Source organism: Oncorhynchus mykiss, chromosome 7 (genome assembly GCF_013265735.2).
Source record: "Oncorhynchus mykiss isolate Arlee chromosome 7, USDA_OmykA_1.1, whole genome shotgun sequence".
Taxonomy (NCBI): Eukaryota; Metazoa; Chordata; class Actinopteri; order Salmoniformes; family Salmonidae; genus Oncorhynchus; species Oncorhynchus mykiss.
In genome coordinates this window covers 30,561,187-30,585,502 of record NC_048571.1, presented here as the reverse complement: position 1 = coordinate 30,585,502, position 24,316 = coordinate 30,561,187, and the positions used below count along the sequence as shown (strand labels likewise).

General features: G+C 41.9%; 1 protein-coding gene across 1 annotated transcript; it reads right to left on the bottom strand.

The window, feature by feature from the left end:
* Positions 1-6,632: 6,632 nt before the first annotated feature.
* LOC110527644 (adenosylhomocysteinase B) lies at positions 6,633-23,917 on the bottom strand. Its single transcript, XM_021609053.2, has 10 exons — positions 23,613-23,917; positions 20,094-20,284; positions 15,707-15,782; positions 14,669-14,821; positions 10,850-10,962; positions 10,391-10,598; positions 9,563-9,650; positions 8,972-9,089; positions 8,670-8,864; positions 6,633-7,417 (listed from the first exon to the last, which is right to left on the bottom strand). Exons 1-10 carry the CDS (start codon positions 23,638-23,640, stop codon positions 7,286-7,288), a joined length of 1,302 nt encoding a protein of 433 aa, XP_021464728.1. The 5' UTR covers positions 23,641-23,917; the 3' UTR covers positions 6,633-7,285.
* Between the last annotated feature and the right edge of the window lie 399 nt (positions 23,918-24,316).

Here is a 24,316-nt window from a genome sequence, read left to right as displayed (position 1 = left end):
TTTGCTATAACTTGCCATGTTATGATAACTGGCTAGATTAACTACCAGTGACTGACAAAAACAATAGAAAAAATGCAGGTGCACAATTAAATTTAGAACTTGCACCTTGTGTATTTTACTATTCTAACTTTTAAACAGTAAGTTGACACCTCAATTGAGTTTCCCAAAAATATTGGGAATGTAGCCGGCCGAGTTACCCCATGCATTCCCATCAATACACCCCTGAAATGTGGCTGTCCATGGTTCTGATGTGTGTGTGCGTTCGTGCAAGTAGAAAAAACATGTTGACTCACCCTACTTGTAGAGAAACGCCAAAGCCACGCTCTAATGTTGACAAAATGGTCTATCACTCTATTATACAGTACACGCTATTGTTTTTTTTGTCCTAGGCTACCTGGCTAAAACACTTGCTTGCTAGACTAACTTCCATTCATGTGCAACATTAGCTAGTATAAATTAGCCTTCTACATCTAGCTACACATTGAACTTCCATCCTCTCAGGCCAGGGGCACAACAATGGATGAATTAATGGTTGGATCAGTCGCCATTATAATCATTTGCCAGCACAAAAAATTAAGTAAAACCACAATTTCAAACCTCTATCTCCATCCATGGTTAATTTAGGAAAGGGCCAATTTTAGCTAGCTTGCAACCAGAGGACAACACAACGAGGTGCAACAATTCAAGTTGTTTCTGTCAATGATTTATGCTCTCAATAAGATTTGATTGAAGTGACGCCAAATCCAAGCTGGCTTCCATTGACACTTTTTTATGGTGCGCTTGGACCATTCAGTTGAGTTCACTCAGTTTAGCTCAACACTGATCAAGGGAGGCCAAATAATCACTGGCTTCCTTTGCATTCAATGCTACGGGCAGAAACAATGTCATACTTGTTTAGACCAGACAGCATCAGAGGGGCGCTGTTTCACTCGTTCGGATACTTTCTCCAGTGAGATGCATTCAGTACTTACAAATCGTAGGAAAATTATGAAACGGAGAGACAAAATACATTTTACATGCATTTAAATTATTTTTCTCTGTAGTGTTTTGGGGAAGCCTGGCTTACCTTGGCATCCATGAATATATATGGACCAATATTATAAGTTTGCACATCATGTCCAAATCATCTACAATTGTTTGTGAAGCTCAACAAAGTCACTTAGAGATGTTTTGAACATAATGCCCCAAAAATGTTAAATCAGTCCCATGACTTAAATGGGTTTTGAGCCACAAATGCTCAAACGTTAGGATGTGGAAACATGTAATTTGTGAACTATCCCTTTAAAGTAGTCTTTATAAAAGGGTTTATAATAAGGTAATTAATGTTAATGAATTTATTAATAAAAAGTTAAAGCATTGGTGCGATACAGTGCATTCTGAGATTTTGCATACCCCTGGACTTAATTCACATTGTGTTAAAGCCTGAATACAACATTTATTTAATACATTTTACACACAATATTCCATAAGGACAAAGTGACAACATGTTTTTACATTTTTAGAAAATGAATATAAATTTACGCAAGTACTCACATCCCTGAGTGAATACATATTAGAATCACCTTTGGCAGCGATTACAGCTGTGAGTCTTTCTGGGTAAGTCTATAAGAGCTTTATACACCGAAAAAGTACAATATTTGCACATTCTTTTTTAAATTCGTCAAGCTCTTTCAAGTTGGTTGTTGATCATTGCTAGACAGACTTTTTCAAGTCTTGCCAGATTTAAGTCTAAACTAACTCGGCCACTCAGGAACATTCAATGTCGTCTTGGTAAGCAACTCAAGTGTTATTTGGCCTTGTGGTTAGAGTTATTGTCCTGGTTAAAGGTGCATTTTTCTCCCCTCCCATCTACCAATATGTGCCCTTCTTTGCGAGGCATTGGAAACCCTCCCTAGTCTTTGTGGTTGAATCTATGTTAGAAATCCACTGCTCGACTGAGGGACCTTACAGATAATGTGTTCCAAAGTCATATTAAAACACCATTATTGCACACGGTGAGTCCATGCAACTTGTGAGGTAAGAACATTTTTACTCCAGAACTTCAGGATTGCCATAACAAAGAGGGGTTTATTAATTGTTTCAGCTTTTCATTTATTATTTTGTTTAAAAAAAATCTAAATCTAAAAACAACTGACATTATGGGGCATTGTGTGTCTGCCAATGACAAAATCTCAATTTAATTCATTTTAAATTCAGGCTGTAACAAAATGTGGAAAAAGAGGTGAAAACTTTCTGTAGCTGTTCAGTGCCTGGCAAAGTGAACCAATATTAAATAAACGCAGTGACAAATGATTATAACATGAGCTGTGGTGATCACTTAATGTGTGCTACTGAACACAGCAAGAGAAAGCTAGGTCAACATTGAATGTGAAGACTTCAAGTGACTTCGGTCCACAAAACAGCCCTAGGAGTACGCAAAAAGGATACACAATGCTTGCAGCGTGATTTCTCTTCTCACTATGTCCATGAGCATGTAGTATTCCCCCCCACCCCACTCTAGTTCAGCAAATAGGCTTTTTGTGCAGGTTTTCCTTTAAAGTAAACATGGCAAGCAGCAGTTATCCAAACCATTTTAGATTATGGGGGTGCACATTGATTTGAAATGTTAGGGCCTGGAGAAAAATACAATGCATATTCATCCTATGTCCATAAAAAAATAAAGGTTTAACTCAACGTACAGACGACTGACAAAGCTGCATAATTCAGAAAAACTCAAGGCTCAATCAGTTTGACAGTAAGATTGTCGGTGCAAACCTAGTGTGCTTGCATCAAATGCATACTTTCCCCCCCACATCTAATGAATATATTTAAGACCTCAACTAGGGCTGGGCGATTTGGCCAAAACATCATATGATGGTATTTTTCAAATTTGACAGTATTTTATGTTCTTGATTAAAAAAAAGTTCTACATTTGCTTTATGAGTAGTGCGTGACCCTAGGGTGGCAACACATATATTCTAAATGATTTCAAAGGGTCTTCGTTCTCTGTTCAGATTGAACAGTTTAAACCAGTTCAACATCAACCTAAAATAATTTCCTGCTTTTCCATCAATTTCTGCACTCATGTGAGAACTTCCACAATATGGGCAAAAATACTAGGCCTGATTAACTAAATGTTGCAATTGCGAATTAGATCAAAACACTTGGGTGAACTTTTGGAATAATGGAAAAATAATATAAATCATAGTGGCCACTTTGAATATTGTTTGACATGACAACGAATGAAAATGCCATTGACGAGTTATTGTGACAGGGTAGGAACCACAGTGATGTTCCGTGTTTCCTAGGGGACCCTATAAACCTTTGGCTACATTAAAATCTTTATTCATATAATACAAATTCTCATGCTTTGCCTATTCCTCTTGGATTTAGAAGATACTGTTACAGAAACACCATGCTGATTTAGGCCTCCACTAGCGCTGGTATCAGGCTGTATTAGCTAGCTACGTTTGCTCTGACTCAGTACTTTTATTAGCTAGCCAGCGATTAGCATTAGTGGCTAAAAACGATTTAGCTTAACTCGCTAAGAAAATACAAAACTAGCTGTTTGCAAATGTAATAAACTAATATTATAATTATAGAACGCTTGTGGAGTAATATTAAGATCAAAGTGGAAACACTGTCGTCATCAACATTGTTGCGTATCGTGGTGGTGGGGGGGAAGCCATGGAGATCAAAGGAATTGTCTGTAGAGCCCAAAACAGGATTGTGTTGAGGCTCAGATCTGGGGAATGGTACAAAGACATTTCTGCAGAACTGAAGATCAGTGGCCTCCATCATTCTTAAATGGAATAAGTTTGGAACCACCAAGACTCTTCCTAGAGCTGGCCACCCAGCCAAACTGAGCAATCGGGGGAGAAGGGCCTTGGTCAGGGAGGTGACCAAGAACCCGATGGACTCAGACAGAGCTCTAGAGTTCCTTTGTGGAGATGGGAGAACCTTCCAGAAGGACAATTTCTGCAGCACTCCCACCAATCTGTCCTTCACGGTAGAGTGGCCAGACCGAAGCCACTCCTCAGTAAAGGCATTTTTTTTCCATCTACTTAACATTGCAAAAATCAGAAACTTTGTCCAAAAATGATGCTGAAAAATGAATTCATGCTTTTGTCACTTCTAGGTTAGACTACTGCAATGCTCTACTTTCCGGCTACCCGGATAAAGCACTAAATAAACTTCAGTTAGTGCTAAATACGGCTGCTAGAATCCTGACTAGAACCAAAAAATGTGATCATATTACTCCAGTGCTAGCCTCCCTACACTGGCTTCCTGTCAAGGCAAGGGCTGATTTCAAGGTTTTACTGCTAACCTACAAAGCATTACATGGGCTTGCTCCTACCTATCTCTCTGATTTGGTCCTGCCATACATACCTACACGTACGCTACGGTCACAAGACGCAAGCCTCCTAATTGTCCCTAGAATTTCAAAGCAAACAGCTGGAGGCAGGGCTTTCTCCTATACAGCTCAATTTTTATGGAATGGTCTGCCTACCCATGTTAGAGACGCAAACTCGGTCTCAACCTTTAAGTCTTTACTGAAGACACATCTCTTCAGTGGGTCATATGATTGAGTGTAGTCTGGCCCAGGAGTGGGAAGGTGAACGGAAAGGCTCTGGAGCAACGAACCGCCCTTGCTGTCTCTGCCTTGCCGGTTCCCCTCTTTCCACTGGGATTCTCTGCCTCTAACCCTATTACAGGGGCTGAGTCACTGGCTTACTGGGGCTCTTTCATACCGTCCCTGGGAGGGGTGCATCACTTGAGTGGGTTGAGTCACTGATGTGATCTTCCTGTCTGGGTTGGCGCCCCCCCTTGGGTTGTGCCGTGGCGGAGATCTTTGTGGGCTATACTCAGCCTTGTAAGTTGGTTGAAGATATCCCTCTAGTGGTGTGGGGGCTGTGCTTTGGCAAAGTGGGTGGAGTTATATTCTTCCTGTTTGGCCCTGTCCGGGAGTGTCCTCAGATGGGGCCACAGTGTCTCCTGACCCCTGTCTCAGCCTCCAGTATTTATGCTGCAGTTGCTGCAGCATGCTACATGCTGCAGTATTTATGCTGCATGTGTCGGGGGGCTAGGGTCAGTTTGTTATATCTGGAGTACTTCTCCTGTCCTATTCAGTGTCCTGTGTGAGTAAGTGTGCTCTCTCTAATTCTCTCGGAGGACCATGCCTCAGGACTACCTGACAGGATGACTCCTTGCTGTCCCCAGTCCACCTGGCCGTGCTGCTGCTCCAGTTTCAACTGTTCTGCCTTATTATTGGACCATGCTGGTCATTTATGAACATTTGAACATGTTCTGTTAAATCTCCACCCGGCACAGCCAGAAGAGGACTGGTCACCCCACATAGCCTGAGTCCTCCTCTAGGTTTTGGCCTTTCTAGGGAGTTTTTCCTAGCCACTGTGCTTCTACACATGCATTGCTTGCTGTTTGGGGTTTTAGGCTGGGTTTCTGTACAGCACTTTGAGATATCCGCTGATGTACAAAAGGCTATATAAATACATTTGATTTGAAAGCCTGCTTGGAGTTTGCAAAAGGCACCTAAAGACTCTCTGGTCTGATAAAACCAAGACTGAACTCTGCCTGAATGCCAAGCATCACATCTGGAAGAAACCTGGCACCATCCCTACGGTGAAACATGGTGGTGGCCTGTTTCAGCAGCAGGGACTGGGAGACCAGTCTGGATTGAGTCAAAGATTAAACAGAGAAAAGTAGAGAACCTTGAGGAAAACCTGCTCCAGTGCACTCAGGACCTCAGACTGGGGCGAACGGTCACTTTCCAACAAGACAACGACCAAAAGCACACAGCCAAGACAACGCAGGAATGGCTTCGGGACAAGTCTGAATGTCCTTGAGCATCTCTGGAGACCTGAAAATAGCTGTGCAGCAATGCTCCCCATCCAACCTGAGAGCTTGAGGATCTGCAGAAAATAAATGGGAGAAACCCCCAATTTAAAGATGTGCCAAATTTAACACGAGGCTGTTAATTGCTGCCAAAGGTTCTTCAATGTACTGAATAAAGTCTCACATTTACATAAGTATTCCTTTTTTATTAAATGTACAATGTCTAAAAACCTGTTTTTGCTTTGTCATTATGGGGCATTGTGTGTAGATTGAGGGGAGAAAACAATGAAAACTATAACCTAACAAGTGTTAAAAAAAAATACTGAATACTTTGAAGGTAGTGTGTTTACCTTGGATCAATGTAGTTCAAGAATTCCAGACCGTAAGCAGATTGTAGTGTAAGCCTTGAAATTGGCATTTACTTATTCACTTTTTCCTGACTGAGAACAGGTCAGTTTCAAACATATACTGTAGAATTGTTCAATGAGTGTTGGTGGGGACAGGGAATAACTGAAAGAAACTGGTATTCAATTAGTCAAGTTAAATCAAAATGTTGATATTGCCGAGCAAATTTAGCTTAATTGATACTATACACATGCTTAGCTTTGCACGGCTCCATTTTGCCACGTGCAGATTAACTGCGGCAATGGTGTGCTGGCAATTGTTTCCAATTGAGGAGTCCGACAGGTTGAGTTGCCCTCCTTTGTTCTCTGCATTGCAGCATTATTTCAACTCTTGCGTTTGCCATACATCAATGGAACAAGTTCATTCTTTTTGAAAATAAGAGACTTACAACCCAGTAAAATTGTATCTTTATTGCATCACATTTCACAACAGTGCAAGTACTGTAGGAAATGCAACACTTGGGATTAACAATGTAACCGTTAAACATGGCAGTATATGTTCGACCAGACCACAGCCCATTCCGTCACAGCTCAGCTAAGAAAACAGAACAGGAAAGCACTTGGATGTTTCCTGTCCCTTCAGACAGAATCCTAGACTTACAAAATAAGCAAATGGGGAAACTGAGTGTGTTCTTTAAGCCAGGCTTTGGTGGTACGTCAGAGTTTCTCCATAAGACAATGATATGAAACCAGCACTTATTGCCATATTAGCTATGGTGTATATGTAAACTTGAATAGTATGGGGATTTAACTAAAAGCATCACGTTTTTTCCATGATCAAAGAGGGAATGCAATTTATAACAAGAATAGTGCCTTTAGAAGCCACTTAGCACTTGTTGCTGTAAAGGCGAAGGAGCTCTGGTTGGAATCTAAAAGGTATGTAGAATGGGCAAGACAGTTTAAAGGGTAGTTGAAGCAAAATGTCCTAACCTCCAAAAGACTTGTGGGAATCTTGGCCTACCCAAACCCACGAGTCCATGCGCCACCATACCACCATCAGACCCCCACCATGAGTCTGGGCCGCTGCTTGGCCACCTTCCTGACATTTCTCAATAGCGGTAATGGTCAGGCTTGAAGGGTCCTTCGCGGGGCAGTCCCAGGTATTTGGCCTGCTTATCTGAAAGCTTGGTCAGCTTGACGCCGAGCTTGTCAAGATGGGCAGCAGCCACCTCCTCATCCAGCTGCAGACAAGAGAAAAAGATTTCACAAGTCAAATTCTGAATAAAAGTTTCCTTACACTGGGACAAAACACGTCGATTAGTTACGGGGTTCAATCACTCAAACCACATTTACCCCACCAAACAAAAAAACCCAAGCAGTTGGGTCAAAATCACAGGAAGAATGTCAAAACTGGCCGCAATGCCAAGCGCAGACAGAATCCAATGGAGCTGTCAAAACAAGGCCGTCAAGACAAGGCTGAACATGAGGTTTTTAGCAACAGAAGAATGATATATCACAGGGGTGGTTCTTCTATTTGACAGACCATGTACTCTTCAACAAAATAAATAAAAACATTATCTTATGGCAATAGGTTGACCTCTTGGGGATGGGTTAAGTTAGCAGCTGGAATGTTTTTTTTTAATCATCACATAGGGTACGGTTCGTGATGCTATGGACAGAATTCCTGCTAGTCGGCAGACACTCAAGAGAACCTTCCCTGGCTTAGTTCCCAACTTCTCATGAGGATATCTCTTGCGCTCAGCTCTGAGCATATGGCTTCAGTTAAAGGCCTTAAGATGTTCACCACAACCCATGTGTCACTCAGTGCAAAATGACAATGCAATGCAACATTTCTGCCCCAAGTACAGAGAGCCTCATTTGGCTACCCATTTCAGGGTTAATCATTAATCCATTATGCACATTTAGCCTAATTTCCATTTCTTTGAATAGTCACAAGACATAATATACACATTAAAAACTATGCCCAAAATTCTAAATGTACAGTGAAAGCAATAATGCCAAAATCCAATATTGTCAATAAAATATGCATTACACAGTTCTGCAAACTGAATACAGGCTACTCTAATGTTAATGGAGCATATTTGATTACATACTACTAACTGCGAAAATGCATGTCTAATGCTGACAACTGGAAAAATCTACGTGTCCACCTGGTATCTTTCCAGTCTGAAACCAGTTCATGTCAACCAAGGGTTACAGCAGGGTCAACTTAGGATACAATGCTTGCTTTTTAGAGAAAGATATCCACTCAATTTCTTCCAAATAAACTGTATACAGCTGCAGGCACTGAAAATATTGAACCCTTTCTAAAACCCTGCACCATATACAGGTTGTGACAAACTATCGCTATAAGTTGCAAGACTAGAGCGCCATATTGCTCACGCATTGCAGCATTTGTTCTGCAAAATTCACAGTGCAAGCCAACTTTAGTGCCCGCAACGGTATAATACACATCTTCGCTCAGTGGCTCACCTTCTTGGGCAGGAAGTAAACTCCCAGGGGGTACTTGCTGGTGTTCTTCCACAGCTCAATCTGGGCCAACACCTGGTTGGTGAAGGAGTTGCTCATGACAAAGCTGGGGTGACCCATGGCACAGCCCAGATTAACCAATCTGCCCTCAGCCAGCACAATGATGTGGCGGCCATTCTTCATGCGGTAACGGTCCACCTGGCGGGAGGAGAACGTTGGTATAGGACAATGGTGGAAACTCAAGAGCCAAATTACTGTAGACTAACCACACACACACTAAATGTGCTCTGTATGTTATGTCTTACCTGTGGCTTGATGTTTATCTTCTCGGCTGCGTTGGCATTGAGCCAGTTCATGTCTATCTCACAGTCGAAGTGGCCGATGTTGCAAACGATGGAGTCGTCTTTCATGTGCTCAAAGTGTCTGGGGAACACACCAGTGTACACATCAATGGCCTGTTGTAGACACCGCAGCAGTTGCATTTCAGAGAAGAATGCCGTTGCCCCTAAACTCAGAAATGTCTACAGGTTATAGAAAAATGATCCTGAGTTTCCCCACTTGAAAGAATCAAAATCAACCAATAGGAAACTACTTATAACGTCATGTTAAAACTCAGATTCCCAGTTTGACGGCACGTGAATGCAGCATCAGGTCAGCTTTAAGTTTCCTCCACTAATGGGAAGGGTTATAGGCTAGTGGCGAATCTTCAAGAAGGATTGGGCGAGAATAAGCCGATCCGAGATCTGTACCGAGGTAACTTCTACTCAATGCATGCGTGTTGAATAGTGTCGCTGAATTGAGGAATAATAACGAGATAGGATTTAACTGTTCTTCTGATCAGACAGTGCTGAACACAAGTTGCATGGTGCTCTACAGGTCTCCAAAATGATACCTACTTGCCCAAAAGAATGTCCTCACAGCCAGTGGTGGTCACAAAGATGTTTCCCTCCTTGCAAGCCTCCTCCATGGTGGTGACTTCGTATCCTACAACATTATCACAAAATACAATTAAATACTACACAATAAGGCCTCCCGAGTGGTGCAGTGGTCTAAGGCACTGCATCACTAGAGCCTGTCGCAGCCGGCCGCGACCAGGAGGCGGACAATTGACCCAGCGTCACCCGGGTTAGGGAGGGTTTGGCCGGCAGGGATATCCTCGTCTCATCGCGCACTAGCGGCTCCTGTGACGGGCCGCAGTGCACACTGACACGGTCGCCAGGTGTACCCTCCAACACATTGGTGCAGCTGGCTTCCGGGTTGGATGGGCATGGTGTGAAGAAGCAGTGAGGCTTGGTTGGGTTGTGTTGTGTTTCGGAGTACGCATGGCTCTCGACCTTCGCCTCTCCCGAGTCCGTACGGGAGTTGCAGCGATGAGAAACAACCACCACCAATTGGATACCACGAAATTGGGGAGAAAGGGGTGAAAAACCCACACAATAACTAGTATGTACTGTAGCAATACTACACAAAAATGTAGAATTAGTAATCAATAACTTAAGCTCAAATGTAAACGGTGAGCTCGCTGCTGCAGTGAACAAATGAGATAGGGTAAAGCAGAAATTGTTGGCACGTCAACAGTTCTCTCAATTATATTTGCTAGGCACCCGAGATAAAAGGAACACAAACCTATAACCTGTTGAATCTCCAAGAACATTCTGGGATAATGTAAATTAAATCAAAACAATAGCGTTGTCATATAACCAAACTTAAGAAAAGGTACAGACCTTCCATGGCAGCCTGCAGGGCATTGATGGGGTCAACCTCTGTGACGATGACACGGGCACCAAACCCACGGAGGGCCTGAACACACCCCTTGCCAACATCACCGTAACCGGCAACAACTGCCACCTTCCCGGCGATCATCACGTCTGTGGCCCGTTTGATCCCATCAATCAGAGACTCTCTGCAGCCGTACAGGTTGTCAAACTTGCTCTAGAGGGGGGGAGGGGAGGGGGAGAGGGGCGAGAGAGCGATGGTATTATGAGTGGGAGTTACTGTATTGGAACCGCAGCCTACTCAAGAGGATGCAACATTACATTTATACTTGCGCATTTTGTATTTTATACCTACCAACAATGGTTGTATCAGTTCTATTAATGACCGATTTAATACATCATTTAATGGCACCATTAAGAGCGGAGGATGTATGCATGGCTCTACTATGGGAGGACGAGAGGGTCTACCTTGGTGACTGAGTCGTTGACGTTGATGGCTGGGATCTTGAGGTCGCCACTCTTCAACATCTTGTACAGGTTGTGCACCCCGGTGGTGGTCTCCTCAGACACCCCCTTGATTCCTGAGGGGAGACAATCAACATTGTTTTGGCCATGTTTGACAATGTTAAATTAAGACCATTTTTCATGGCATCCACATCTGGTAGGTGGCACCAAAAATAATGGCGGAAAATTATCAGGACGATATCTCCAAGTTAACTATGAATGGCAAGTTAACATTCCAAACAGCAATACAGTCTTCAATCCAAAGTAACATTCCCCCAGGGACTGCATTTAAGTTAATGGTCACTGTTCGAGTGCCTGCTGAATGTTGCTTGCCAAATCCCTTTAGTTGTGAGGTTCTCAGTATTGGCTTTGTGGAGTAATGCTGCCACCTAGTGTACAAGACTCAAACCAACAGCCCTGGAGACAATTATAGCAGTACCACCGTTGCAAAACTTGACTCGAAATTGGGATCCCACTTGAAGATCAGGGATTTTACACCTTAATATGCTCGAGCCTGGGGGGGGGGGGGGGGAAATCACAGACCAAGATTAAAATGAAGAGGGCCAACCGCAATTTGATTTACGCTTTTTCCCCAACCCCCCCCCCCCGAAAGACAAAGTACAGTAGGAAAATATTTAGACCTCTTAGCTTTCCACATTTGGTTAAATTAGCCTTATTCTAAAATGTATTACATTATTTCTCAATCTACACAAAATACCCCATAATGACAAAGAAAAAAAACTGGTTTAGAAATGTTTGCAAATTAATTCAAACTAAAAAAAAGAAAATCAGAAATACCTTTAATACAAAAGTATCCAGACTCAAATTAAGCTCGGGTGCATTGATCATCCTAGAGATGTTTTTTCAACTTGGGGTCCACCTGTGGTAAATATAATTGCTTGGACATTATTTGGAAAGGCAGTTGGCAGTGCATTTCAGAGCAAAAAAAACATGCCCAAAAATCCAAAGGAATGGTCCGTAGAGCTCAGAAAAGGAATGTGTCGAGGCACCGATCTAGGGAAGGCTACCAAAAAATATTTGCAACATTGAAGGTCCAAGAACACAGTGGCCTCCATTCTTAAATGGAAGACGTTTGGAACCACCAAGACTCCCCCTAGAGCTGGCCATCCAGACAAACTGAGCAATCAGGGGAGAATGTTACCTCCCTGACCAAGTCCCAAGTACCCAAAGGTCACTGACAGCTCTAGAGTTCCTCTGTGGAAATGATCTTCCTTCTGGAAGGTTCTCCCATCTCTGCAGCACTCCACCAATCAGGCATTTATGGTAGAGTGGTCAGATGGAAGCCATTCCCGAGTAAAAAAGGCACATGACAGCCCACTTGGAGTTTGCCAAAACATACCTAAAGGACTCAGACCATGAGGAACAAGATTCTCTGGTCTGATGAAACCAAGGTTGATCTCTGAGCTGAATGCCAAGCAACACGTCTGAAGGAACCCTGGCACCATCCCTACGGTGAAGCATGTGGTGGCAGCATCATGCTGTGGGGATGTTTTTCAGTGACAGGGACTGAGAGACTAGTCAGGGTCGAGGGAAAGATGAAAGGAGCAAAGTACAGAGTGCTCCTTGATGAAAACCCGCTCCAGAGCAGGACCTCAGACTGGGGCGAAGGTTCACCTTCCAACAGGACAACAACCCTAAGCACACAGCCAAGACAGAGCAGGAGTGGTTTCGGGACAAGTCTTGAGGGGCCAAGCCAGAGCCCGGTCTTGAACCTGATCGAACATCCCTGGAGAGACCTGAAAATAGCTGTGCAGCGACATTCCCCATCCAACATGACAAAGCGTGAGAGGATCTGCAGAAAACAAATGGGAACACCCGCAAATACGGGTGTTCCAAGCTTGTAGCGTCATACCCAAGAAGACTCAAAGCTATAATCACAGCCAAAGGTGCTTCAACCAAATACTGAATAAAAGGTCTGAATATTTATGTAAATGTATTTTTTTTTTTATACAAACCTGCTTTTGCTTTGTCATTATGGGGTTTTGTGTGTAGATTGAGGGGGGGAAAAGAGATCAGAATCAAACTCAGACTGTTGCTTTGTGAGAATGTTTTAAAAAGATCAAAACTGGTGAGGGACAAAGGTGACTTTATTTTTGCACCGAAACATGCAAAAACATCCCTGCTAGGGGGAAATGCAGGTTTTAACTAATTAAACAAATACCATCTACATGATCAGTCTCTGTGTAAAATAAAGTGGTTTATGTGAACCTAACTCACAGCAAAAAAAAATGTAAAGACAGCAATGTTACTTGTTGCCTCGGACTTTACCGCAAACGACACTCAAGTCTTGAGAATAATACACTAATATCGCAGTTGGCCGTGATAGCCCTTATAATAGAACACTTGTGACCAAACACCTAAATATTGCACTTGTGAAAAAAACAGTCAAGTGAAACAGGCATTCTATTGTTGCTCTATTATATAGTGGCCACTATAGTTGACGTGCACAAGGCTACATGTGTGGAAAAATAAACCCTCACCGAGTGTGTATATATATATATATATATATATATATATATATATATATATATATATATATATATATATATATATATATATATATATATATATATATATATATATATATATATATATATATATATATATATATATATATATATATATATATATATATAATCCCCCTCACTCACATGTTACTGTCAAATTCAACACAACAAAAGCATTTACACTTTCTGCTTATGGACATCTATTCTAGTATGTGGCAGCTGAGCATGATACCCTTTGTTGGCATAATTGATCTCTTTCAGGCAGAGTAGACCTGGGATACCCCTTTTAATCCACTGTATTGAAAAAGTGAGAAGGGGGAAAGTGTGTGGTGTTCCATAGTGGCTTCCAGCTTAAGCCAGGCCCAGGAGAGACACAAATAAAACATGCTTTCTGCTACTAAGATCAGTGAAATGTAGGCTAAACTGACAACGGAGAGAAGAGCAGAAATCTCAACAAGCAAGCCGCAGCAATGAAGAATTGCACATCGCATTCCAGCAACTTCAGACAAAAAAACGACTTAGTTTGTACCTGTTCACTCGCTCGTATGTGACCTCTCATTGGCTAGAAGGGTCTCATCTGATCTCACCTTTCATCTTTGAGGACATGCATTTCCATTGTTAGAGCAGTCACTACTACCTTGTCAATATAATAGATCTTTGATATTTCCTACCTGCAGCAAAACTATTGGACAACGCAGGAAATACCAATGAAAGCACAGTGCCTCAACTCCTGGCCCCACCCATAAGCCAAGGCAAGTCCCAACTAACCCTCAGACACGTTACAGATCTGTAAACATCAAAGTCCAAAACATGTATGCACAGCAGTGTCCTAGAATATTGGACCAGTTGGTTGTCATACTTCTGGTATTCTCAGCACTGCTTGGGCCACTTCTCCAACCGTCACCACATTCAGATGAATAGACGTGTACGTGGAAGCCTGTTGGTTGGGGATTTTGGGATGTGCATCCCCATGGACGGTGGTCTCAGAGCAGCCTAGCTATGTCACAATGGGATGCCGGACTAGTGAGTCTGCGGAATCAATTACGCTGAAAGCAAAATAGGCGCTGAACCACTACACTACTTTATTAAACCTACCCTGATCTGGTGGAACAAATTGGGAGCAGAAAATCCTATGTTCCTCCCTATACCTTTAATGTTTACAGATCTGTAAGGAGTAACAATACAGTGCCTTGTTTAATTAAGCGGTCCCATCTGTGAGGCCCTGACGGTTGTTAGAGGTAGCTAGCTCCCGTACCTGACAGCAGCTTGGGGTACTTCTTGTGGACCATGTTGGTGAGGTCACCGCCATCGTCCAGGATCATGTTGAGGGGCTGGCCATCCTTCCAGTAGATGGTCTGCTCAATGCACCACACATACTCCTCATCGGTCATGCCCTTCCAGGCATACACTGCAATGAAAGAGGCTTGAGAATCAGGATTGAGGAGAGACTGCTTTGCAATGGCAGAGACAAGGGTTGTGGTCTATAAGCATGAAGCAGAAGAAAACGTTTTAAAAAGTCACTACCAATTGGATCATTCATTTTCATCTAACAGTTTTATCTATTAGGTGAAGTTATTTTTTGTGAAAAATGTAATACATTCTTGGCTTATGATCAAACTCCTTGACAAATCCAACTGTCATTAACTGAAGTGTGAAGAGCTTTCCAAAACTCATTTGACACAATGGCTGCATTCCAGGTCCCACCCCCCACAGTCTAACTGGGCTACAGATCACACCTGGAAAAGTGTTACTCAGGAATCACGTCAACCTATGCCATTCGAGGCTTTGAACAGCAAGTGGCTGAAACCTGCCTATAGCTCAAACCAATTAAGCACCCCACTGATGCAGACACTGATACTCCTCTGCCTCGTAACTTCTCACCCAGAACACCACTCAAGTGTTGCCATTACACGAGGAAAACCACACAGAAAATATCCTCATGAGCTTCAAATTGACATGACTGCAAGGGTAATGTTGCGCTAAGCAATGGTGACATCTGAGACATCCTAGGATGAATGTTAGGCAAGGAATATAGGAAAAATGTATGTTCTAGTTTGAGAATGACAGTTCTATATATATTGACATATCACATGATACCAGGCTATAGAAGGTGAACAGGCTTATTTAGCAGAACACTCTGCCCCTTAGGCCTTAAAAGATCAATTGAGGACCCTTGTGTACTTCTGGTCTGCCTTATCTCTTACTGTTGCACAAGGGCCAAGTGAGAGCTGGCAGGAACCAGTGCTAAACACAGAGCAGGTCTTGAGGCATATAAACAAACAGTTGTGTGTACCTGGAACCCCAGTTTTGGCAATGGCTGAAGCGGCGTGGTCCTGAGTGGAGAAGATATTGCAGCTGGACCATTGAACCTACAAACGAGAAAAACGGTCACAGGTTGACTAGGACACTCACTCAGTACGCACTCGCACACAAGTCCTTTTGTAATTCTCAGAACATTGCTTACGGACAGATAACAGGTCCATCTAAATTGTGCTCACTTGGTGCAGTGAGTGGGGGAGGAGGTTGCTACCGTTAACAGGCTAGACGTCTGTGTTAGATATACATGCACACACGGTCAAAAGTTTTAGAACATATACACATTCAAGGGTTTGTTCATTTAATTTGTACTATTTTCTACATTGTAGAATAGTGGACATCAACAATATGAAACACATGGAATCATGTAGTAACCAAAACAGTGTTAAACAAAATATATTTTATATTTGAGACACTTCAAATAGCCAACCATTGCCAAGATTGTGGAATGCTGTCAAGGCATTCTCTCAACCAGCTTCACCTGGAATGCTTTTCCAACAGTTCCCACATATGCTGAGCACTCATTGGCTGCTTTTCCTTCACTCTGCTGCCTAACTCATCCCAAACCATCTCAATTTGGTTGAGGTCAGGGGATTGTGGAGGCCAGGTAATCTAATGCAGCACTCCATCACTCTCCTTTTTGGTAAAATAGCCCTTACACAGCCTAGAGGGGTGTTGGGTCATTGTCCTGCTAAAAACAAATGAGTGGGACTAAGCCCAAACCAGATGTGATGGCGTGTCGCTGCGGTACCCATGCTGGTTAGAATCAAAGACTGTTTCACCAGCAAAGCACCCACACACCATAAAACCTCCATGCTTTATGGTGGGAAATACACATGCAGAGATCAGTTCACCCACGTCTCACAAAGACAACGGTTGGGACCGAAAAACTAGAATTTGGACTCCAGACCAAAGGACAAAATTCCAATGGTCTCATGTTCATTGCATGTGTTTCTTGGCCCAAGCAAGTCGCTTCTTATTGATGTCCTTTAGTAGTGGTTTCTTTGCAGAAATTCAACTACAGAGGCCTGTTCCATGCAGTCTCCTCTGAACAGTTGATGTTGAGAAGTCTTACTTGAACACTGAATTTATTTGGGCTGCAATTCTGAGGCTGGTAACTAATTAACTTTTCCTTTGCAGCAGAAGTAACTGAGTCTTCCATTCCTCATGAGTTTCATCATAGCGCCTGATGGTTTTTGCAACTGCACTTGAAGAAACTGTTAGTTCTTGAAACCTTCATGTCTTAAAGTATTTTAGCTGTTCTCACCCTATTAATGTGGACTTGGTCTTTTGGTCCAAATAGAAAGGGGGGGGGGGAATACAGAAGATTGACCATCTTGTCACAACACAACCGATTGGCTCAAATGAATTAAGGAAAGTTCCAAAAATGAACTTAACGCACACCAGTTAATTGAAATGCATTCCAAGTAACTACCTGATGAAACTGGTTGAGAGAATGCCAAAAGTGCGCAAAGCTGTCATCAAGGCAACGGTTGGCTACTTTGAAGAATCTAAAATATATTTTGATTTGTTTAACACTTTTGGTTACTACATGATTCCATGTGTTATTTCATAGTCTTCACTATTATTCTTCAATGTAGAAAATAGTACAAATAAATAACCCTCGAATGAGTATGTGTTCTAAAACATTTGACCGGTAGGGAGTGCATGCATGTATAGTGCATTTGGAAATTTAAAAAAATAATAAAATCAGACCCGGTCCCCCATTATAGCCTTATTATAAAATGAAGTACTTTGTCCTCAATCTACACACAATGACAAAGAATACAGGTTGACATTTTTGCAGATCTATAAAAATAAAAAAAAAAACACAAAACTCAGGTGAATCCTGTTTCCATTGACCATCCTTGAGATGTTTCCACAACTTGCAGTCCACTTGTGGTAAATGCAATTGACCGGACATGATTTGGAAAGGCACACCTGTCTATTTAAAGGTCCCACAGTTGACAGCGCATGTCAAAGCAGAAACGAAGACATGCGGTCAAAGGAATTGTCAGTAGACCTCCGAGAGGATTGTGTCGGGGCACAGATCTGGGGGAAGGGTACAAAAAAAAAAGTGTATGCAGCATTGAACGTCCCCAATAACAGTGGCCACTATCATTCTTAAATGGAAGAAGTTTGGAACTCTTCCCAGAGCTGGCCACCCAGAGAAACTGAGCAATCGGGAGAGAAGGGCCTTGGTCAGGGAGATGACCAAGAACACAAATGGTCACTGACAGAGCTCTAGAGATCCTCTGTGTTAAACTTATAAAATACAATCAATCTTAACATAATCACTAGTTAACGACACATGGTTGATGATATTTCTAGTTTATCTAGCGTGTCCTGCGTTGCATATAATCGATGCGGTACCTGTTAATTTCGCATTCGCGAAAAAAGCACTGTCGTTGCACCAATGTGTACCTAACCATAAACATCAATGCCTTTCTTTAAAATCAATACACAAGTCTATATTTTTAAACCTGCATGTTTAGTTAATATTGCCTGCTAACATTACTTTATTTTAACTAGGGAAATTGTGTCACTTCTTGCGTTCCGTGCAAGCAGTCAGGGTATATGCAGCAGTTTGGCTCGCCTGGCTCATTGCCAACTGTGTGAAGACCATTTCTTCCTAACAAAGATGGTAATTCATTTGCCAGAATTTTACATAATTATGACATAACATTGAAGGTTGTGTAATGTCACAGAATTATTTAGACTTAGGGATGCCACCCATTAGATAAAATACAGAACGGTTCTGTATTTCACTGAAATAATGATAGTTTCCTGATTTGACCATATTAATGACCTACGGCTCGTATTTATGTGTGTTATGTTATAATTAAGTCTATGATTTGATATTTTATAGAGCAGTCTGCGCAATGGTAGGCAGCAGCAGGCTCATAAGCATTCATTCAAACAGCACATTCGTGCGTTTGCCAGCAGCTCTTCGTTGTGCTTCAAGCATTGGGCTGTTTATGACTTCAAGCCTATCAACTCCCGAGATTAGGCTGGTGTAACTGATGTGGAATGGCAAGCTAGTTAGCAGGGGTCCGCACTAATAGCGTTTCAATCGGTGACGGCACTCGCTTTGAGACTTGGAGTGGTTGTTCCCCTTGCTCTGCAAGGGCCGTGGCATTTGTGGAGCAATGGATAACGATGCTTCAAGGGTGGCTGTTTTCGATGTGTTCCTGTTTCGAGCCCAGGTAGGGGCGAGGAGAGGGACGGAAGCTATACGGGTACACTGGCAATACTGAAGTGCCTATAAGAACATCCAATAGTCAAAAGGTATATGAAATACAAATGGTATAGAGAGAAATAGTCCTATAATAACTACAACCTAAAACTTCTTACCTGAGAATATCGAAGACTCGTGTTAAAAGGAACCGCCAGCTTTCATATGTTCTCATGTTCTGGGCAAGGAACTTAAACGTTAGCTTTTTTATATGGCACTTTTACTTTCTTCTCCAACACTTTGTTTTTGCATTATTTAAACCAAATTGAACACGTTTCATTATTTATTTGGGACTAAATTAAAAAATGTCTTACCCTGTAATGACAAAGCAAAAATGGGTTATTGTGTGCAGATTGAGGAAAACTATTTAATCCATTTTAGAATAAGGCTGTAACGTAACAAAATGTGGAATAGGGGTCTGAATACTTTCCGAATGCACTGTAAGCCTGGACATTTTCATACGCGACTCAATCGATGACACTTGACAGTTGCGGCAATAAAAAAAAAAATGGAAATGTAATGTACACCATCAAGGTTCAACTAACAATTCACATTTATTGAGATCAAATTAGCATCTGCTTAATACAAGTGAATGAGTTGGACTTTGGGCTGACCAATGTTGTGGTAGATGGCTACCACAGGCGCAAATCAACAGTGACTTACATTTAGAGTACACGGTCAACCCTTGTGGACTTCTCCATTCTCATGGTCATGATGCCATAGCTTGTTTTAAGTAAGGTTTAGCCTGGTCTTTGCCAAAAAAATGTCTTACTCAAATATGTTTTTCATTGCCCTTCTTGCAGTGGTTTCCAAACCTGCAAGATTGAGACCTGCTTTCCAATTCTAATATGACCAACGCAAATAATCTGTTTGAGACAACTCTCAGAACCCAGGATGAACTAGTTACACCTGACCAGAGTCCTGACCCAATACAAGACGTTCCAGCACAGTGCTCAATCACAAAGTTGAACTTTTATTTGAAATAGAACAGTCCTTTGTCAGATAATGTGATTAAGGTCAACAGACCAAGATGTTAGCATTTAAAGTACACAAGTGAAACTACATGCAGTGTGCAGGAAAGTATCTAGTCAAACCTTTGAGGAAGACTGCATGGAAGTGTGTGTCTCACCTCGGCTCCGAGGGCAGTGAGGGTCTCAATCAGCACGGCGGTCTGCAGGGTCATGTGGAGGCAGCCTGCAATGCGGGCGCCCTTCAGGGGCTTGGACTGGCCATACAGCTCCCTCATCTTCATCAGGCCGGGCATCTCATTCTCTGCAATATCAATAGCTTTGCGGCCCCACTCCGCCAGGCTGATGTCAGCTACGGAGAGGGGAAAAAAAGACAAAAACTGCTACTTAATAAACCGGTTCTACATGTTGAGTAAGTAATAGTTCAAAGTGTCAGAGGTTCCCAGATCTCAAAGTGTTAGTTCGAAAAGGGTATGGACCTTCTAAAGTGCTCAAATAAGCCAGAGTTTATCCTTCTCAATTATTTGGGGTTCTGAACTTTTATTTTTGAGTAAACTATCACTTTAAGTCCAAGTTACGCTACTTCTAAATAAACGAGGTTATGTATACTGAACAAAAATCTAAATGCAAAATGTAAAGTGCTGGTCCCATGTTTCATGAGCTGAAAGAAGATCACAGAAATGTTCCATACTCGCAAAAGGCTACTTTCTCTCAAATGTTATGCACAGATCTGTTTACATCCCTGTTAGTAAACATTTGACCCTTTGTCAAGATAATCTATTCACCTGACAGGTGTGACATATCAAGTAGATGATTAAACAGCATGCTCATTACATAGGTGCACCTTGTGCTAGGGACAAAAGGCCACTAAAATGTGCAGTTGTCACAACACAATGCCACATGTCAAGTTTGGGGAGCGTGCAATTGGCAAGTAAAGTCCACAAGAGCTGTTGCCAGAGAACTTAATGTTAATTTCTCTACCATAAGCCGCCTCCAACAGTTTTAGAGAATTTGGCAGTAGTCTAACCGGCCTCCCAACCGCAGAGCACATGTAACAACACCAGCCCAGGACTTCCACATCTGGATTCTTCACTTGTGGGACCGTAAGAGGATCGGGGATATGACTGCGCCCCTGCCCAGTCATGTGAAATCCATACATTAGGTTCTAATTTCTCTTTCTTTCTTTCTTTCTTTCTTTCTTTCTTTCTTTCTTTCTTTCTTTCTTTCTTTCTTTCTTTCTTTCTTTCTTTCTTTCATTGGACTGATTTCCTTATTTGAACTAACTAAGCCAAATCTTTGAAATTGTTGCAACTACTTTTTTTCAGGTGTAGGTTGATCAAGTCTAAACCGTCCATGATAATCTCCATCCCTTAGCATCTCCTTCACTTCGTGGCCATTGATTTGAAAGAATATGCAATTTGTCCAAAACTTTCATTGCGAGTGGTTATCTCATGATCTATTGAGATCAAGCTGTGGTTTAGGAGAGCAGGCTGGCAGTGAGAGTAGTTTGTCTTAAAGTTAGACATTGGCAGCTGCCTTGCACTGGCTGAACTTGCTTGGGAGTCAACATCAGTTGCAGCTTCCACCGACTACTGGGTCTTAACAGCTGCAATCCAACACTGCGCTCTTCAGAGGTCTCCTAACGGAACAAAGCCCATTCAAATGGACAGTAAATGTTACTAAACATTACTGTATATTCACAAAGCACTGAGCCGCCACAAGGGATTAATAGACTCTCAGTCTCTGCCTAAACGCTCTGTATAAAAACGCAAATATGCCTCGCACATGAGTTGGACACATTTGGAATTTAACTTTCATATAAGCAAGAAATAATTGTTAAAATACAAGACACTTACTGTACCCAGATTAGAAATGTTGCACCTGGCTGTATTTTGAGAAAGAGGAAATTAATGGTCCAATAGAAATTTTAGCGCTAGCTAATAAGATGTCACATAGTAAGTGTATCTAAACTGCACAGCGAATGTATATTTTGTATTTGAAAGATTCTCGCTTATGAAAGTTAAGTTCCAAAGGTTTCCAAAACCGTATCGCAAGACAAAGCGCTGGGATTAAACAAAGAATCTGGATTTATTGTTCACAGGGGAGCCAGCTGTGATCAGTACAATCAACTGAGAATCCATGGGGTGCCAGCTGTAAACTGGGTATACACCACTAGGTTCGAGAGTTAAACTGAACCTTAATCCTCCTGTACGCCAGTCAGATGCGGTGAGCCAGAATATGTGCCAACTGCAAACAACCACCCTGAACTGGAGCAGTCTAGCTTGCGTCAAGTGTCCAAAATATGTCCACAACCTGCAAAACTATCAAGACTGAGGCAAAACAGACTGCTCAAAAGTAGCCATGGATATTATTCCAGGATGTTTGAGATTTTTTTTTAAAAGTGGAATAAAAAAAAAAATAGGCCTAGTTCACCCCAACACATTGAGTGAATGATACAATGTTAAAAGTATCGTTTGGGCAACTGACCCAGAAGCTTGTGGAACAAAGTCTAAGGAAGGACTACCATCAAGCCATTTTCCTTGCTACCTTGGACCCCCCCCCCCCAATTGAATTTTACATTTAAAGTGTTCATGCAGGGGTTATGGTTAGAGCACTAACCATCAAGCCATTGATTACCTATCCCTCATCTATTCCTTAAAAGAAAAAAAAAAAGAAAAAAAAAGTTGTCAGGGTGACAAGTGAGGACTGAAAAATACTAGGTGAGGCATTTTAAAATGTTATGTAACCAAGTTAGACAGACTGGTAGAAAGGTGAAATACTAAACAGTTATCGAACCCTTCCAAGCAAGTGTGAAGATTTCTCTTCATACATGGGTACTTTCAAACAAATTTAGTCATTGTCACCAAAGTCAGAAGCTTATAATTGTTTTATTTTACCTTTAATTAGGAAAGTCAGTTAAGAACACATTCTTATTTACAATGACGGGCATTTTTTATCTCAACAAATCTTAACTTGTGCCCAACTCCCTCCAAAGTTGAACCATAAAAATAAAAAAAAACACCGTATGGATTTAGTGCAGAAACAATAGCACACTGTTATAGTGCCCTGCCTGCTGTGCCAGACTGCCTGTCAATCAATGAAAACTGGCGGCTCCACAGACTTTTAGGTAATGTAGTCTTACTACCAAGTTCCGAATACGAACGAAAGCACCAAGCTCGACTAAACGGACTACAACTACCAATAACTTATAAATAAGTATTCTGAATGAAACCATGCTTGCGGGCCAGTGTTATGTTCGTTATGCCGACTCTATTAGTTCTGTAACCAAATGTAACAAAACTTGCATTTTACCAAATTATGTGATTTACATGCTGCAATTTCTGTTAGTGGTTATGCATGGGTAAAGCGTTGTAAAAATAAAATTTAAGAATAACACAAGGCAGCAGGAAAATTGACCATGTGTCCCACCTCAACCTGATTATACACGTTTATAAATACCAGTGCAAATGTTTTGTTAACTAAATGTCCAAAGATAACATGTTTACTAACTAAGTTATTTTAGAGTCAGACAAATTACCCACTAGCTAGCCAACTGAAGGCTAAAATCAATGCTACGCGACAGCATTAGCCGGCTAGCCACCCGGTAATCCACAATCAATGAAGGACTTGAAGCTCGCGTGTATGATAAAGAATATAAATAAATGTAAATTCATACTGACCAACTTTGAAGGGCAGTTTCTCGGACATGATTGTCTTCTTTTGGATCGTTCAGTCGTGATCGCTGTATGGTTGTTACTGCCTGGCTTTGGACAGAAAAGAAGGGAACGATAGGTGTGAACTTGAATTTAAGTAGCCGTCATTTGCCCTCTTGTAATATTCATGAGGTCCCATGCCAATCTTCCACCTTGCGGTTCCAATTGGCTGAGAATGTTCCTGCCCCGTATGAGAGGAAACCCATAGGCTCTCACAGCCACCGGGAGTGGCAGCCAATAAGAACCCGAATCTCAAGATGGGTGTGTTGCTCAACAGAGCGAGGAAGAGCCAAAAGCTGCAGCCCAATATGGCAACCAAAGCGCTCTGCTATAGGAAGACGGTTTTTGATTGAGCTGGGTTTTTTTTCTTCTTCCGTTTTTAAACCATAGGACGAGTCGTATTTCACTTATACTTTTACACAAATAATTGTACATTTCAGCTATAAAACTGCTGATTGTTTATTTTTGATGAAAAGTATTGATGATAGGTGCAGGCTACTGTTGCGTCATAGGTTGTATGCGTGTGTTTACTGTCACCCTGATATTGGCTAGTTATCTACTTCCTATGTAGTTATAACGTGTTTGTCAAGCAGGAGTGAAGGGCACTGTGTCCCGTTTGTTGCAGTAGTTGGTTTAATTAAGCAATATGGCTTGAGGGGGTGTGCTATATG

What these genes read in the sequence shown, in the direction of transcription:
- LOC110527644 (XM_021609053.2), bottom strand. Translation starts at nt 23,640, where the DNA reads ATGTCCGAGAAACTGCCCTTCAAAGTTG. An exon ending in CCTGCAGGCTGCCATGGAAG is followed by an intron (nt 9,651 to 10,390) that starts GTCTGTACCTTT and finishes ATAATGTTGTAG; the next exon opens with GATACGAAGTCACCACCATG. An exon ending in AGATAAACATCAAGCCACAG is followed by an intron (nt 8,865 to 8,971) that starts GTAAGACATAAC and finishes TCCTCCCGCCAG; the next exon opens with GTGGACCGTTACCGCATGAA.